The sequence below is a fragment of the Nannobrachium achirus genome, assembly GCF_963921795.1.
Source record: "Nannobrachium achirus genome assembly, chromosome: 21".
NCBI classification, from domain to species: domain Eukaryota; kingdom Metazoa; phylum Chordata; class Actinopteri; order Myctophiformes; family Myctophidae; genus Nannobrachium; species Nannobrachium achirus.
Genome location: NC_137828.1, coordinates 51,400,204 through 51,418,372, shown reverse-complemented (window position 1 = coordinate 51,418,372; position 18,169 = coordinate 51,400,204). Strand labels below are relative to the sequence as shown.

The window sequence follows — 18,169 nt, the reverse complement described above, 5'->3', positions numbered from 1 at the left end:
TTCCTTGCGGATTTAGAAGGTCAACAGGTCGCCACAGATTAGATGGACCTTGTTATTTTTTGTGTTTCCAAACATGCTGTCAAGCTTGGAGTTGAATGTATCAAGGCAGGTGCCTGGCGTTCTATAAACACAAGTTATAACAATGTTTTTAAGATTTTCAACATAAATTTCAACTGTGATGGACTCAAGTATGTTTTCGATGTTGTCTGTCTTTACCAGATTACTTCTTGCTTTATCGACATATATATAGCTAGACTAGACTATATATAGCTTTTTTTTTGGGAGGGTGTCATGTCATTTGTATAGTCTGTTATTGTTACTTGTTGTGTATTTGTATGTTTGTTATATGTTGTCATTGATTTTGTGTATTGTATTCGCTCTGGTGGCAAAACATGTTTCCCTTCGGGGACTAAGCAATAAACCCATACCATACCATACCATACCATACCATACCATACCTCCTCTTGTTTTATTTGTCCTATGAGATGTAAATAGTTCATAGCCTTCCAATTGAACCATGTGTGTTTTTTCATCGTCAAGCCAGGTTTCGGATAACGCTATCACACTGAACTTTTTAAACTGACACAAATAATCCCTTATTTTCGTTATATTTTTATTTAAACTTCTGCTATTGAAGTGTATTAATGAAAAGCTTTCATCCATTTTTAACCCTTTAAACTGGTCATTAGTGTAATACTCGCAATTTATTTTTAGGTTGTTATAAAAATTGTTTTCAGGATCTATGTCATTATCAAACTCATATGCTTTGTGTTCAATGGGATCAAAGTTTTTATAGGTGAGGTGTTCATACTTTCTATATAGATTTTCTACTTGCCCTCCTTGAACAGTTTGATTAATTATTTCTTCAAAGTCATCCCCCTCAACCTCTCTAAATGGAAGAAGTATTTCTTCAGTATCTGTCATTTTGATTAGATCTATAGCCATATTAGTACAAGTTCAGTCTTCATTGCATGACAGTCACAGATAGGTCTATAGCAAAAACTCCTCCCACCCATAGTCACTGTACTGTAGATGGTATATGGTAGACCTCCAATAGCCACACAGCCCAACAGGTGCTATATAGAGTCTGGAACAGCAGCTCCCTAACGGTGAGTAATGGAAACAGGCATTACCGTTCAAGAAAATATATTTTAAAATGTCATTTGTGCTAAGCAGCAAGCTAAACATGCTTATATGATTTTTATTTATATAATGATAAATGTGTGCAATGTGAGACGGAAACGGAAGTGACGAGGAGGCTTCACTTCCGCTTTAACCGGTACTCATCGTTCTTCATTCGATGCACCAGACTGTATGACGGGAGCATTTCCAAATCGCGGAGTCAACAGTCTGGCCACGCGAGACTAACTGAATGATGCTTGACAACAGGGCTTGGGTTATAACAATATATTTAAAAAAAGACTAAGTGTTCCTTTTTCTTTTGTACTATTTCAGTGGCTTTGAGCTGACCAAGAGACAATCATGATTCTACTGACTCCCTCCTCTGGTAGGTGTTTGCTTCTCAAGCTCTCTTTTTATAATGTGAATATGTACTCCTGTACATGGTCAAAGGACATGGCTGTCAATGTTTTTATGGAAAATAACCAGTCATGGGGCATGAGAGAATGTGTAGGCCTAGATGTGTTTGTACTTATTACTGTTATTATAATATAATACATCATCATGATAATAATATATTTATAATAATAATTTTAAATGAATATTTTAATATTATTACTTATTACAATGGTTTCAAATATTTTTAATGGTTTTAAGCATAAAATGATGGACATGATGCAAGGACAATGAAGCATTTCAAAGAAAAAAAAAACACGCAAAAATAACACACAAACTCGATTAACCTGCGCACAGCCCTAAACACCCATCCAGTTTATCAGGGGTTACATTTTCAGGCAGATGCTCCCTTACATTCCTAATTTGAAAATACCTAAAGCATGAGTCCACGGCAGAAGATCATATCTTAAAGGGGAAGACCACCCATTTTCAATATTGAACTATGTCATTAATATACCTTAGAGGAGTTGTGTGGAAATAAAAAAAAGTTCCCCTCTGTGTTGCCTAGAACTGGAGGATTGATTTTGGGGTTTGTATTGTAAAGTACAACGGTTAGCTTTTTGATAAGAGGAGAGAAATATTAGGTCACAACTTATTACCTCGCGTATATAATGTTGTAGCTTAATGTGGCATGGAACAATTACACTGATCTACAAGCCTCACCAGATTGCCTCAGCAACGCATTATGGGTTTAGAGATCGGCTGGGGCGGAGCTACAGCATGTGCTGAGCTGTGTGAGAAAGAGAGAATTCCAATCCACATTCCACACAGAGTCACAGACGCGCACTGCAGTGCACACTGACACTGCGAGTAGCGACAGAAAGAAGCAGAGAGGATTCTTCTACATAACATTACCAATGGACACGGACAACAATCTTACTACACGCTGTTGTCAATGATTACGTTTCTTAAATTAACTATCAAGTGAAGTGGGGGAAACTTTGGGGGGAGGACTTAAGGCGGCCGTACACTACCCGATAATCGGGGCATTTAATTACCCTCCCGACAGTCTGGCTGCCTCCGACTGAAACGGACGTCTATCGGGCATGAATGTCGTCTAGCGTGAGGTCTCACAGATCCACTCGGAGCCCAGCCGAGTGGCTCGGAGGACGATCGGGGCCAGCCCGACTCTTTTCAAAAATGTTTGATATTTTCCTGGATCACTACTGGCCTGGAACAACTGCGGGGGACCGAGGAAAATACAGCCGCTGCGCAAATCTGAGCATAGTATGTGACAGATCTCTCTCTTTTTCTCTCTCCACCGCTCCCTCTCCGTCTCACTCACTCGATACGTCCATTAGGTTGTATCATGAATGATTGGGATTTAAATTAAAACTCAACGGTGGATCATCAAAATAGGACACAACTTCAATATTGAAGCTTTTTTTTGTTGTTGCGTGAGGCGGTGTTGTGTGTTGAGTGAGTGGATAACGTAATGTGTTTGTATGTGTGTGTGTGCGTGCGTGTTGCAAAGCACAGCGCTCAGAACAGCCCCCGTGGCATTTTGTATCAATTATATTATTTATTATTGCTGTGTTCGAGCCCGACTCAATCGAGATAGAATCCTGTATCGTGCGGAGCGCCCGACTGTTCAAACGGCTAGTGTGAGCCCGTTTAGATTATCTGGTCAGATAATCTGAAAAAATTATCCTGTAGTGTTTAATTCTACCCGATTCAGTCGGGCCCGATTATCGTGTAATGTACGGCCAGCTTTAGCGAGTTTGTTTTGCCAGCCTTTTCATCGCACTGAACCAGTGTGGTGGGAGAAACGGAAGAGCGGTGTCGGCTTTCTCACAGTCTCAAGAGTGACCTTTTTCTTTTTTTTACTTCCGAATAGCAATTTAAGTATTCGACTGTAATACATTTTTCTTGTAGTCGAAACATTTATTTCAATTTGACAGCCCTAGTAACTGGTTATTACTTTTTTGCATTAACTATTTTTTTGTTACAGATAAGCCTTGTTTGTTAACATGAAAAGCAAGTTTCATGGTTTAGGCCAAACAGGCATAACATATGCCTTTTCAAAGTCAGCATTTTCAAATGATTGCTATAGCGCTTCCCTTTGGTCAACTGTTTTTCCATATAAATCAAAATTGTGGGAGATATAAAGGTCAGAGGTCAAAAGTAAGACCGTGAAAGTAGTTTGTCATGTGGAGACGCATAAGTGTATTAAAGTATTGTAATAAACCTTGTCTCAGGTAGGAGAAATGTAAAGAGCCCGCCCACAGAATATTTCTACTGTGAGCATATAATGATGGAGGCAGACTTCAAGTGTCACAATTATCGAAATACTTCTTTATTAAACTAAGGCAGAGTATAGCACAGACACAATAATAAAACTAGTTAACTAGAGCAATACACATTTCATTACTTGACCCAAATCATTTCATCGCCCCTCCCACCCAGTACTAGAGCTGCCAGCAGATAGTCCTATATTCTAAAAGCATGAATTCATAATCATATCACAGTCTAGTCTAATTCATAACGAGCCTAAACACATTTCATCAGCATTAATTCAACCCCATTAATTCATCAACATTACAATTCACTACACTACAGGACTTCCGGTATGACTGCTGAGTGAGGCAGACGCACATGAGAGCAGCTCCTGAGCATTTTACTTTTTATATATGTTTTAACTATCCACACCATCAGCAAACACATTTTATCTCCAGCAACACTGCTGTAGCAAAGTATCGTCTAATCTAAACTTTGCTTATATGCCTGGAGGACAGAACAAGCCAGACGCTCAAAAAAACGCCATGACTACACCCACCACTACCAGACAAGCTGCCGCGGCCTCTGCAGCAAACGCAGTGACCATAGCGGACCTGGTATCTGAATTTGAGAAGAACAGAGCAGCAATCTCAGCCGAAATAAAATCATCACTTGCTCCAATCCAAAAAACTTTAAACGCTGTTCGAACCAAAGTGGATGATATTGGTACGCGCCTGGCTGCAACTGAAACGACCCTAACTGATCACAGCGGCCGGCTAGACAACATTGAAGCACAGATGAAACTCCTCCAAGTGGAAAACGACTACCTGAAAAACAAGGCAGAAAGCCAACAAATGGCCTATCATCGCTACAACGTCAGAGTGATTGGTTTGGACGAGAACTGCGGCGAGGGACGCTCGCCGACAGAATTCATGTCCACGCTTCTTGCCGAGATACTACAAGATGATTCACTCGCAATATCTGCACCATTGGAACTGGAGGCCGCATACCGCATGCCGAAAGCAAAACCGGCTTCTGGTGAGCGACCTCGCCCCATTATTGTTCGCTTTCTACGCTACAAACAGAGGGAGCAGGTGCTTGGCATAGCAAAGAAGCGGGGCCAACTGACTTATCAGGGGAAGAACATATTTATTTTCCCAGATAGGTACCTTAGCAAGGAGGATGCTAAGAAGCGTGCTAGCTTCTCTGCAATAAAGTCCAAGCTTTTTGAGAAAGGCGTTAAATTCACCCTCCGCCATCCTGCAGTCTTATCCGTTTCATTGGAAGGTGTGGAAAACAAATTCCATACTGCAGAAGATGCTGAGAAGTTCTACAGAACATGTGCTAAAGAAATGACTCTAGTCTAATACAGTAACTGAGGCCCTTAGGGATCCTCGTTTTGGTTGTCTGAACTATTAGGAATAGGCCCAATAGTTAGGCTATAATGTGCTGTTTAGTTAGAATTTAATTATTTTCTTTTGTCCTGTTTTGGTCGTTTAAGTTAAGGTTTTGTTTATTTAGAATGTAATATTATTTTTGTTCTGTTCTGTTTGTTTAAATTAGTGTTAGTTTAATTTAAGTATTTCCTCCCTTTTCTTCTTCTTTTTTTTTACATCTAAAACTACTCCATTTAGTTTAAGTTATTTTTCTCTTTTTTTGGTTGTCTAAGTTAATTATTCGTTTATTTAGAATTATTATTTTGTTTTGTAATGTTTGTTTAAATTAGTGTTATAGTTTGATCAAAGTATTTTTCCCCCCTTTTTCCTACAATTACTTTTAGTTAGTTCTTGTTAATATTTTCTTCATTTTTTTTGTCTTTCTTTTTTTCCTTCATCCTCTTACATCTCCCTGGATAACGAAACGAACAATTAACTAGGATCGGACGATTGGCTTTTTGGAATATGGATCGGAGCCCGATTCAAATCCTCAGATCAAACAGATTTGATCTGTGACTTTAATTACTGGATTATGGACCTCCATCTTGTCAAGGCCTCCGTCGGAAAACTGATCACTGACTCAGAAGATTAATAATCACCACGACTTCAGACTCCGTTCCTTAACACACTGCCGGTGCTCATCTGACAGTTTGATGGTCTCTCTTTTAATTAACTGAAGACCACGATTCTATTTAAACCCTTCTAACTCACGACGAGACTTCAACGAGGTAACGTAGCGTGTGTGCGTGTGCGTGTGTGTGTGTGTGTGAGTGAAAGTGTGTGTGTGTGTGCGTGTATAGCAGAGCCGTGCAGTTACATAAAGTAAATCCATAAAACTGTAAGTTTGATGAGCGGGACTGATGCGTAGTGCACGACATGCTTCAGATGCCTGTTATATTTTTATTTATGGCACTAACTGTTACTTTCATGTTTATATGTTTATGAGACATGCTTAAGTGATTTGTCTCTTTCTTTTTTCTTTTTTGTTATAGTATTGAGGTATAATTTCCTTGTGGTTTTATTTGCCTCTGTCCGGTTACTATTAAACTAACTAGAAAAATATTGTTCCTTCGAAACAATTGTGGGCTCGCTTCAAGCCGGAAAACAATGGCTATAAAAGTACAAAATGTCAAGATCGCAGGCGGTGCTCTCTTTGATGTTACTGACGTCAAAGATTGGTCCATTTTGTTCCAAAAATGTGTTGTGCAAAAGTTGACCCGCTGGTGGCGCTATAACAGGCCAATGTGAAAAGGGTGGTATCTGTTCCTTGACCTATTGGGAATGTGCTTGCAAGATTTCACGCACATCGCAGGCTGTGTTCATGATTTGAGGTGTTTTTGGCTTTGGACACTTTATCGCTGCTTGCAGCTATATTTATCATTATTATTATTATTTGTGTGTGCACTTCATAGGCATGTTAGATAAAGGTCCTTAGATTGTGTGTAGAATGTTTCATGCAAATTGCAAAAAGAAAAATCCTAGAATAAAAACAGGTTTAAACGTTTCACAAACTGCTCAAAATGATATAGCGCCCCCCTTTGGCCAATTGGGGTAAGATTGGTTTTAGTGATATTTGGAATAACACTCTACATCTTTGCCAAATGCCATGAATATGTTACTTTGCATGTATGATTTAGAGGCAGAAGAATAATTTGCATAAAACTGCAATATTCATTGAATTTGTTTAAAAAAGCATGTTTCAATTTAAAAAAATCCGATCTGACAGATCTTTAGATATTGGTCCAAAGTTCACGTAAAAAAGGTTTTGTGCACGTGACACGAAAATTCCAGAATAAAAGTGGGTTTAAGTGTTTTACAAACTGCTCAAAATGGCGGAAAATCTAAGGGCGGAGGTTACTTAACAAAGACACAGATGTCTTCCGCTCGAGTCAAAGCACGTGTGTAAGCAAGTTGCATGACTTCAAACGAAACGAGTCATGACTTATGCCCGTTTGAAGTTTGAATTTTCAAACGCTTCGTATAGCACCCCCCTTTGGCCGATTGGAATAACATTGGTTACAGTGATACTTTGACTAACCCTCTACATCTTTGCCAAATGCCATGAACGTGTAACTTTGCATGCATGATTTAGAGGCCGAAGAATAATTTGCATAAAACCGCAATATACATTGAATTATTAAAAAAACATTATTTAACGTACAAACTTCTCACCACATAGCCTGTGTAGATATAGGTTCAAATTTCATGTGAAAAAAGTTTCGTACGCTTAACGCAAAAATTCCAGGAGAAGATAGATTTTTACTGTTTTTCATATAATTCCAAATTGTGGGAGATCTAAAGGTCAGAGGTCAAAAGTCAGAGGGTAAAAGTTGTTCGGCATGAGGATACGCATACGTGTATACAGGTTTCATGGCTGCACCTCAAACACAGCATGAGCTATACCTGTTCAAAGTTCGCACTTTCGAAGGCTTCCTACAGCGCCACCATTTGGCCGATTGCTGTAAAAAATAATAGCACACGTCGCCACAGTAAGCTGAAGACATTGATGTTTTTATTTTCATTTTCTGACTAAGTATGTAGGAGTAGAAAGGTGCCAAAGTATTGAGGAGAACTTGATATGACTGACTAGTATAGACTGGTAGATAAACTAGAAAAATATTGTTCCTTCGAAACAATTGTGGGCTCGCTTCAAGCCAGAAAACAATGGCTATAAAAGTACAAAATGTGAAGATCGCAGGCAGTGCTCTCTTTGACGTTACTGACGTCAAAGATTGGTCCATTTTGTTCCAAAAATGTGTTGTGCAAAAGTTGACCCGCTGGTGGCGCTATAACAGGCCAATGTAAGAAGGGTGGTATCTGTTCCTTGACCTATTGGGAATGTGTTTGCAAGATTTCACGCACATTGCAGGCTGTGTTCATGATTTGAGGTGTTTTTGGCTTTGGCCACTTTATCGCTGCTTGCAGCTATATTCATTATTTATTTATTTGTGTGTGTGTGCACTTCATAGGCATATTAGATAAAGGTCCTTAGATTGTGTGTAGAATGTTTCATGCAAATTGCAAAAAAAAAATCCTAACGGGTTTAAGCGTTTCACAAACTGCTCAAAATGATATAGCGCCCCCCTTTGGCCAATTGGGGTAAGATTGGTTTTAGTGATATTTGGACTAACACTCTACATCTTTGCCAAATGCCATGAACATGTTACTTTGCATGTATGATTTAGAGGCAGAAGAATAATTTGCATAAAACTGCAATATTCATTGAATTTATTTTAAAAAGCATGTTTCAATTTTAAAGAAATCCGATCTGACAGATCTTTAGATATCGGTCCAAAGTTCACGTAAAAAAAGTTTTGTGCACGTGGAGCGAAAATTCCAGAATAAAATCGGGTTTACGCGTTTTACAAACTGCTCAAAATGGCGGAAAATCGAAGGGCGGAGCTTACTTAACAACGACACAGATGTCTTCCGCTTGAGTCAAAGCACGCGTGTAATAAGTTGCATGTCTTCAAACGAAACGAGTCATGACTTATGCCCGTTTGAAGTTTGAATTTTCAAACGCTTCGTATAGCGCCCCCCTTTGGCCGATTGGAATAAAATTGGTTTCAGTGATACTTTGACTAACCCTCCACATCTTTGCCAAATGCCATGAACGTGTAACTTTGCATGTATGATTTAGAGGCCGAAGAATAATTTGCATAAAACCGCAATATTGATTGAATTATTAAAAAAATATATTTCACTTTAAAAGAAATCCACCGAGACTAGTTTGACCGTATTGGTCCAAAGTTCATGTGAAAAAAGTTTTGTGCACTTGACGCGAAAATCCCAGGAGGAGATAGATTTTTACTGTTTTTCATATAATTCCGAATTGTGGGAGACCTAAAGGTCAGAGGTCAAAAGTTAGAGGTTAAGTGTATACAGGTGTCATGGCTGTATGTATAACACAGCATGAGCTATACCTGTTCAAAGATCGCACTTTCGAAGGCTTCCTACAGCGCCACCATTTGGCCGATTGCTGTAAAAAGTAATAGCACACTTCGCCACAGTAAACTGAACACATTGATGTTTTTATTTTCATTTTCTCACTAAGTATGTAGGAGTAGAAAGGTGCCAAAGTATTGAGGAGAACTTGATAGTATAGAAATAAACTAGAAAAGCAGTTCCTGCAGAAACTGCGTGGGCTCGCTCGAAACTGTTATAAAGTAATAGTAGAAAATGCATTTAAGCGCAAGGGTGTAAAAAAAAGTTTTTTGAAAAAAAAAATTTTATTGAAAAAAAAGTTTTTTGAAAAAAAAAAAAGATTTCTGAAAAAAAAAAGTTTTTTGAAAAAAAAAAAGATTTCTGAAAAAAAAAGTTTTTTGAAAAAAAAACTTTTTGAAAAAAAAGTTTTTTGAAAAAAAAAAAGATTTCTGAAAAAAAAAGTTTTTTGAAAAAAAAACTTTTTGAAAAAAAAATTTAGAAAAAAAAATGTTTTTTGAAAAAAAAAATTTTTGAAAAAAAAGTTTTTGAAAAAAAAAAATCTTTTTGAAAAAAAAAATCTTTTTGAAAAAAAAAATCTTTTTGAAAAAAAAAATCTTTTTGAAAAAAAAAAGTTTTTTGAAAAAAAAAAGTTTTTTGAAAAAAAAAAGTTTTTTGAAAAAAAAAGTTTTTTGAAAAAAAAAAGTTTTTTGAAAAAAAAAAGTTTTTTGAAAAAAAAAAGTTTTTTGAAAAAAAAAAGTTTTTTGAAAAAAAAAAGTTTTTTGAAAAAAAAAAGTTTTTTGAAAAAAAAAAGTTTTTTGAAAAAAAAAAGTTTTTTGAAAAAAAAAAAATTTTTTGAAAAAAAAATTTTTTGAAAAAAAAAATTTTTTGAAAAAAAAAATTTTTTGAAAAAAAAAATTTTTTGAAAAAAAAAATTTTTTGAAAAAAAAAATTTTAAAAAAAAATTTTTTGGAAAAAAAATTTTTTTTGAAAAAAAAGTTTTTTGAAAAAAAAAAAGTTTTTTGAAAATTGAAAATTGGTATGGAACTGCCGACGGAATTAGATCTACAAATCATGGGGATGGGACTGGTTATAGAATTAGATCTACAAATCATGAGGATGTGACTGGTTTTAGAATTAGATCTACAAATCATGTGGATGAGACAAGTGATGGATTTAGAGCTACAAATTATGGTACGGAACTGCCGATTGAATTAGATCTACAAATCATGGGGATGGGACTGGTTTTAGAATTAGATCTACAAATCATGTGGATGTGACTGGTTTTAGAATTATATCTACAAATCATGTGGATGAGCTACAAATTATGGTTTGGAACTGCCGATGGAATTAGATCTACAAATTAGATCTACAAATCATGGGGATGGGACTGGTTTTAGAATTAGATCTACAAATCATGTGGATGTGACAGGTGATGGATTTAGAGCTAAAAATTATGGTATGGAACTGCCGATGGAATTAGATCTACAAATCATGGGTATGGGACTGGTTTTAGAATTAGATCTACAAATCATGTGGATGTGACTGGTTTTAGAATTAGATCTACAAATCATGTGGATGAGACAGGTGATGGATTTAGAGCTACAAATTATGGTATGGAACTGCCGATTGAAATAGATCTACAAATCATGGGGATGGGACTGGTTTTAGAATTAGATCTACAAATCATGTGGATGTGACTGGTTTTAGAATTAGATCTACAAATCATGTGGATGAGCTACAAATTATGGTTTGGAACTGCCGATGGAATTAGATCTACAAATTAGATCTACAAATCATGGGGATGGGACTGGTTTTAGAATTAGATCTACAAATCATGTGGATGTGACAGGTGATGGATTTAGAGCTAAAAATTATGGTATGGAACTGCCGATGGAATTAGATCTACAAATCATGGGTATGGGACTGGTTTTAGAATTAGATCTACAAATCATGTGGATGTGACTGGTTTTAGAATTAGATCTACAAATCATGTGGATGAGACAGGTGATGGATTTAGAGCTACAAATTATGGTATGGAACTGCCGATTGAAATAGATCTACAAATCATGGGGATGGGACTGGTTTTAGAATTAGATCTACAAATCATGTGGATGTGACTGGTTTTAGAATTAGATCTACAAATCATGTGGATGTGACAGGTGATGGATTTAGAGCTACAAATTATGGTATGGAACTGCCGATGGAATTAGATTTAAAAATCATGGGGATGGGACTGGTTTTAGAATTAGATCTACAAATCATGTGGATGTGACAGGTGATTGATTTAGAGCTACAAATTATGGTTTGGAACTGCCGATGGAATTAGATCTAAAAATCATTGGGATGGGACTGGTTTTAGAATTAGATCTACCAATCATGTGGAAGTGACTGTGTGCGTGTGTGTGTGTGTGTGTGTGTGTGTGTGTGTGTGTGTGTGTGTGTGTGTGTGTGTGTGAGTATGCATGTGTATGTGTGCATACATGCGTGCGTGCGACCGTGCGTCCATGTGTTCCCTGGACCACACTTTGAGAACCAGATAAATAGCCGATCTACAAGCTCACAAAGTTACACAGTGCAACTTATTGTGAGCTTGTAAATCATGTGAGACCACTGACTCAGCACTGTAATTAAAGTTAATAAGGAGCACCTTTGCTTCTGAGCTGTAGAACTGTTTGTTCAAGATATGGGCCATATCCATTGGTTTGAATAGGGAGCGCAAGTGTACGAACTGATCGCTCTCCCGGAAACACGAAAAGTTGAAAACACATAGTCTTTGCTCGGGGAGTGGCTCGGTGAGTGGCTCTACGAACATTGCGATTCTGATGTTAAAAGGATCAATAATGTGCGCATGAGAGCAAGCTAGAAATGTTTGGGGGAAAATAAAAAAATTCCGAAAACCAGAAAAAAAATGACTTGAGGTGAATGGGGCGTCTGAGGCGCGACCCGACACTCAGAGGGCCATAGATGAAATTCTGTAAGTCTCTGTTTTATTTTAGTTGCACTTTACGAAACACGACAAGCGTGGCTACAAACGTGCCAAAAAACATGCATACATTTTAAATATTCTGGCCGTGAGGACGATTCGTTCAGAGAACTTCATTACTTTAAGAACAAGTCTCCCACACTCTAGCTACACTCTAGGACTGGTTTTCCCGCCAAAAATATCCCCAAAATACCCCAAAACACTCTACCTTTGGACTGCGATTGTGGAAGAACGGTATGACGTTTTCGAATACCGTTTGAACCACGATGAAGTCCAAAAGCGTGTGAGCGTTTTTCAAGTTTGAATCGCGTTCCTACGTAAATGTATGCCAGAGTAATGAGGCTATAAAGTTTAGTGAAAAAGTAAAAATGTTAAAGTGGGATGAAAGATGGGATGAAAGATTTATGAATAAAGTTAAATATTTCAAACAGTATAAACTTTTTTTCAAAATTATTAAAACAACAATGAAACTTCAAACCTCGCTGAACATTTCAAAGTTGGAACGAGGTTTTTATGTGAAAGTATGAAAGAGCTATAAGAGCACAAAGAATTTGCACCAGAAAGGTGGGCACTTTTCTACATAGACTCCCATTATAAGGAGGAAAAATTAAAGTTTAAAAGTTAAATATTTCCAAAAATATGAAATATTTTGAAAAGAAAAATACAAGCACACATCACTGTAGAAAGCTGAACATGTTGAAGTTGGAACGAAGTTTGTAGCACAAAGTGTGAGGGAGTTGAAAGCGGACGAAGAAAGGGTACGGAACCTTGGAAGTTATACATTTATAAATATAAACTGGGGTATAACAAGCTGGACTCGCCTTCAGCGAGCCCACAATAATGACAATATCTAAAGTGTGCTCGCCTTATAGGCGAGCCCACAATAAATAATGACAATATCTAAAGTGTGCTCGCCTTATAGGCGAGCCCACAATTAGAAGCTAATAGTAGGGGGAAATAAGGGCCGAACCATTACGCGTTGGATAGAAGCACCAAATTTGGTACAGATGTCCCTTGGGTCATCCTAAAACATCCTAGAAGGGGTGCCCAAAAAAATATTAAACAGGAAGAGAGTTGTGGACAAAATTCAAAATGGCCGCCTAAACTGTTGACTGTTGACTCAACAGACACCAAAAGAATCTCCAAAAAGCATAAAATTTGGCACACATGTCCCTTGGGTGATCCTAAGACACCCTAGAAGGGGTGCCCAAAACAATCTTAAACAGGAAATGAGTTATTGACTAAATTCAAAATGGCCACATATACCATTGGTAGTTGATTCAAAAGACACCTAAATAATCTAATAAAAGCATATAATTTGGCATGCATGTCCCTTGGGTGATCCAAAGACATCATAGAAGGGGTGCCCAAAAACATCTTAAACAGGAAGAGAGTTATGGACAAAATTCAAAATGGCCGCCTAAACTGTTGACTGTTGACTCAAAAGACACCAAAAGAATCTCCAAAAAGCATAACATTTGGCGCACATGTCCCTTGGGTGATCCTAAGACATCCTAGAAGGGGTGCCCAAAACAATCTTAAACAGGAAATGAGTTATTGACTAAATTCAAAATGGCCGCATATACCATCGGTAGTTGATTCAAAAGACAGCTAAATAATCTAATAAAAGCATATAATTTGGCATGCATGTCCCTTGGGTGATCCAAATACATCCTAGAAGGGGTGCCCAAAAAATTCTTAAACAGGAAGTGAGTTATTGACACAATTCAAAAATGTTGCACTCTGCATCTTCGGGATTGTTTTGCACTAATTTTCTTTCTTATTCATTACAATATACCTGTAGTAGTGACTCACATGTGCCATTCACATCCACCAGCACATTGGCATAATGCTGTACAAGGTAACCCAGCATCCCGGCACCGACACTTTCGAGAACAGAGGGGCTCAGCTTTGCAGCCACACTTAAGGAGTTCTCTACAAACTTTGGCAGCCTCTGGCAAGAGTGTCCATAACGGTGTCCACGAATCAGTGATTTTGGTCCATCCAAAATTGTCAGGGGATGGTAGAGACTGAATAGCTTTTAGGCTGTTGGACCAAATGCTAGATTGATAAACTGCTCTATTTGAATGTTGTAGCAGTGCAGCCTGTGTGGGAGGAATGTTTTCCATTGAGAGACATTTTTTAGCAAACAGGTCCTTCCTTAGATCATTGACATTTTCAATGTCAGTTGTCTTGTCATACAAACCACATGTATATCGTTCCAGCAATGCAAAAGTGTTCGATTCCTGGCTAAGCTGCTGAAAAGGATCAGCTGCCATAGCAATGAAAGCATCTGTCACTTCTGGAAATGATTTCCATGCAGCCCAGGCTGTCTTTTTGCCTTTGCCCTGGAACTGTGATGTTGTATCACACCCTGTGAATGAGTGGAATCCAGGTAGAGCCAAACTCATGTTTTCCCCCAGCTTTTTGGAAATAGTATTGATGCATATTTCCTGGAAATTCTTCCCCATACCAAAAGCAACCCAGATGCCTATATTTGGGTAGTCTTTGGTAAGCTGTCCAAACAGACCAACGAGGATCACTATGATATCTGTATCCACTGTTCGAATTACGACTGTCTGTGCACCCTTTTCTAGAGCATCTTTCAGATGGATGCACACTCTAGTGTCAGCTTCTTCATATGGTCACACTCTGGCATTGGGGCTAGGGGACCGGATGAAAGCACATGCCTACCTTTAGTCACATATACTTGTTTCCCTGATTCGAAAGTGGTGGCGTTAGCTTTCTCAGCTAGCATTTCAAAGAGCTCTTCCTTGTTCAATGGGTTCTTTAGAAAATCGGGGAACTTGCGGGGAAGCTTAGTCATCTCACCAACTTTTTGTCGGATGCCTTGTCCTCTCTTTTCTCGTGTTGAGTCTTTGAGGCTGTTATTTTTGTATACATCCCAGACCATGTCAACTCTGTTACAGGTCTTCAATTGCTGCTCTAGCCATGGCAGGAAGACATCACTGGCATATTCACCAAAGGTAGATACTTTATCAACAGGTAGGGCGTGGGCAATAGCTGCTCCATCAATAATTTTAACATCAACAGAGGATGGTACTGGTGGATAAGTATCGGCTGCTATTAGACCCAACAAATTTTTGATTTGATTTGATTTGAAAATTTATTGGAGGATTAAACACTTGAGATGCAGCATCTCGTCTTCCAGAGTGTCCTCAGGCTCAACACACAAACAATGACATGAAACAATCACATAACAAACATAATACATTGACAAAACATATAAGGGCTCTCACATGCACCATCCAAGACCATTCTACATCTGTTGCACATCATCAAAAGATAATAATGATAAATGGGGGGAAAAATATATATGGGTAATAATAATAATAATAATAATAATAAACTGTCCAAATAAAATGAAAACATCAATTATATAAAACGAAAATCAAAAACAGGGACAGTTGCATTTAAGTGAATCAAACAAAGACATTTTGAAAACAGCAAATGAGGTAACTGATCTAATTGCAATAGGTAAATTATTCCAGTCATCAGGTGCTTTAAACTTAAATGAACGTCTCCCAATTTCTGTCTGTAAATTACTAGGTACTTCAAAATAAGGTTGTTGAGTATGTCTTAAAGGATATCTCGAACTATAGGGACATAAATGCTGCTTCAAATATGAGGGGTAATTAAAATAAATGCATTTGAAAATAAAAAGTAACCAATGAAACTGTCTTCTAGCATGAGGAGATAACCAGTTGAGTGAATCATACAGTGATGTGTAAGGTAGGGACACCTGAGTACAAATCTACAGATACTATTGTAGGCTACATTTAATGAATGAAGATGTGTCTCTGAAGTGTTCTGATAGATAATGTCACCATAATCAATAATAATCAGATTTCTGAGATGGCAAATTACCTTCTTTGGACAGGGCCGGCGGATAGATATTATTCTCATGAGAGAAGAACTCATCAAGGTTGCCATCTCTAAACTTACTAGCAATGTAAAGTTGACTGAAGAGGTTACAGTCACTTTTCAATGCTGAAAGTTTTGCTTTCTCCTTGGATCTTGGCTTTGCTTTTCCATTCTTGAAAAGAGGAAGGTTATTCCTCTTAATAGTCTGGTGAATGGGTGTTTTCCTATCAACAATTACTTCCATCACATATGTCTGGTACTGGGTAGTGCCCAACATTTCAATGGTACGCACAGTGTTGACCACATCTTCATTTGCACAGTTGCGAGTGTCGAGTACAAGCAACTCTTGACATGTATCCAGAAATGGATTTCCCATGATTGATATTGTGTTGCACAAGTTGGAAACTTGTTTTTGGAATGTTTTCTGGTATGAGGAGCTCTGCTCATGCTGTAGATGCAAAGAGGTGTCATCTAAATGCACGCACTGTGATTCAAAATCAACAAGAAGTCTAGCCTGCTCTGGTCCTGATACCATCCATCGCCGAAAGGCAGTGGGGTTCTCTGTTAGACCAATGGCACCCCCTGTACCTTTTACCAACTCATTGTTTTGTTCATGGGCTTGATCAATCGGCATGCATGAGAACCTATTTTTTGTTTTTGGAATAGACCAGAAGTTACTCAGTTCCTTCTTGATGCTTGGTGGCAGAGCTTTCATGTCACGTATGTGTATGGGGATCCATCTTGCGTAATTGGTTCTGTCCAGTGCAAAAAACCAACAGACCAATGCCTCCAGAACTTCCACGTAAAGATCAAAATCCCTGATTCTGTGAGCACGGACAAAAATCATCACAAGTCTCTCAAATTCAAGAACAATGTTCCAGAATTGGAAGGTCGGGTACTTTTTGATCATGTCTGCTCTCCATACCTCAAAGGAAGTACTTGTAGATTCCATTAGCCATGCATCCTTCTGGAGTTTTGACAAGGCTAGCAGCGATACTTGATGACTGTGCCTGGTTTTGGTCAAGTGCGCTGCCTTCAAGAAGGAGTCTGCTGTTCCAGTGGTGGCCACCCCGGCTTCACACAATGCTGTTGTCCAACCACTTCCATCTAAGAGCTCTCCAATTGTGTGCCATAAAGCCATTTCTATGTGTAACCCACCAAACATAACCACAAACTCTTTCTCTCCATAGGAGTCTGGAAAACTCCACTGAACCATTTTCGCAAGGGTGTACAGTGGTTGGTCAAATGCCATTACTGGGGCTTGACCAGGATTTAGGTGTTCCGTTATCTGTATTAGTACATCCATACCATGTTTTACCATAGCAAAACTAGCTGCTTTTTCATCAAAAAGAGGAAGAAGTGAGTTTATGGCTGGTGGATCAGATGGTTCTGGCTGATGTGAGGCGTGGTATGCTGCCCAAGAGATGTAATTATCTCTATCTATATCACTTTGCAGGAGTAGGGTTGCATGGTCTGCCCATTTCTCCTCTTCTGCTTTTGCAGTGTCAAGTTTTCCCTTGATACTTGTTTGCTTTGCTTTAGGCACTGTGATAGACTTTGTATTGCAAGTAACAGCAGGAACAATTGTGTACTTCTCAGGAAGAAGGAGTGTATCCTTTTCCTTTGGTTCAATGGTAATTTGTTCTCTACAAACACCAGAGTTTGAAACTGTTGGAAATTGGAACACACTTATCCCAGTTCCATGAAATGATCCCTGAGCTGTGGTCGATGAAGGGTTATGATCTATGTTATCAAGTGCCCCAACAGTGAAAAGACCTTTCCTTAGGATAGCAGGGCAGACCAGGTCCTGTGCCATGTACTTTCTACAGACAGCGGATCCAAGCTGGTTTTCAACCTCAAGGACACGTTTGTAGTTTACACTGATTCCCAGTGTGTATAGGGAATTGAGAGTGGTTTTGCTTCTTGTTTGGGTATGAACTTTAAGACCAATAAAAAGAGGAAGGGGTGGCTCATGAAGTTTGGATGGCCTTGATGGGCCTGCTGCTTTAGCAGATTTCTTCTTCATATTGAAAAGTATCAGCTGAGAAATGGTTAGGCATGCCTGAGAAACATTGCTGTCTTGATTAGAGACATTAGGGCCATTCAATAGCATGGAAATGAGTGCCTTCAAGCTGGGTGGGACGGAATC

At 38.3% G+C, this 18,169-nt stretch overlaps 1 protein-coding gene across 1 annotated transcript in view; it reads left to right on the top strand.

Annotated features, from left to right (window-relative positions):
- Positions 1 to 1,482: 1,482 nt before the first annotated feature.
- The window catches only part of LOC308306791 (transmembrane protein 269-like), a gene marked incomplete at both ends in the record, with an annotated part of 30,889 nt that continues 14,202 nt past the window's right edge, over positions 1,483 to 18,169 (top strand). The window contains one exon of the mRNA XM_080751833.1: positions 1,483 to 1,507. Coding sequence (XP_080607959.1) covers positions 1,483 to 1,507 — 25 coding nt within the window. The remainder of the gene's footprint in view (positions 1,508 to 18,169) is intronic.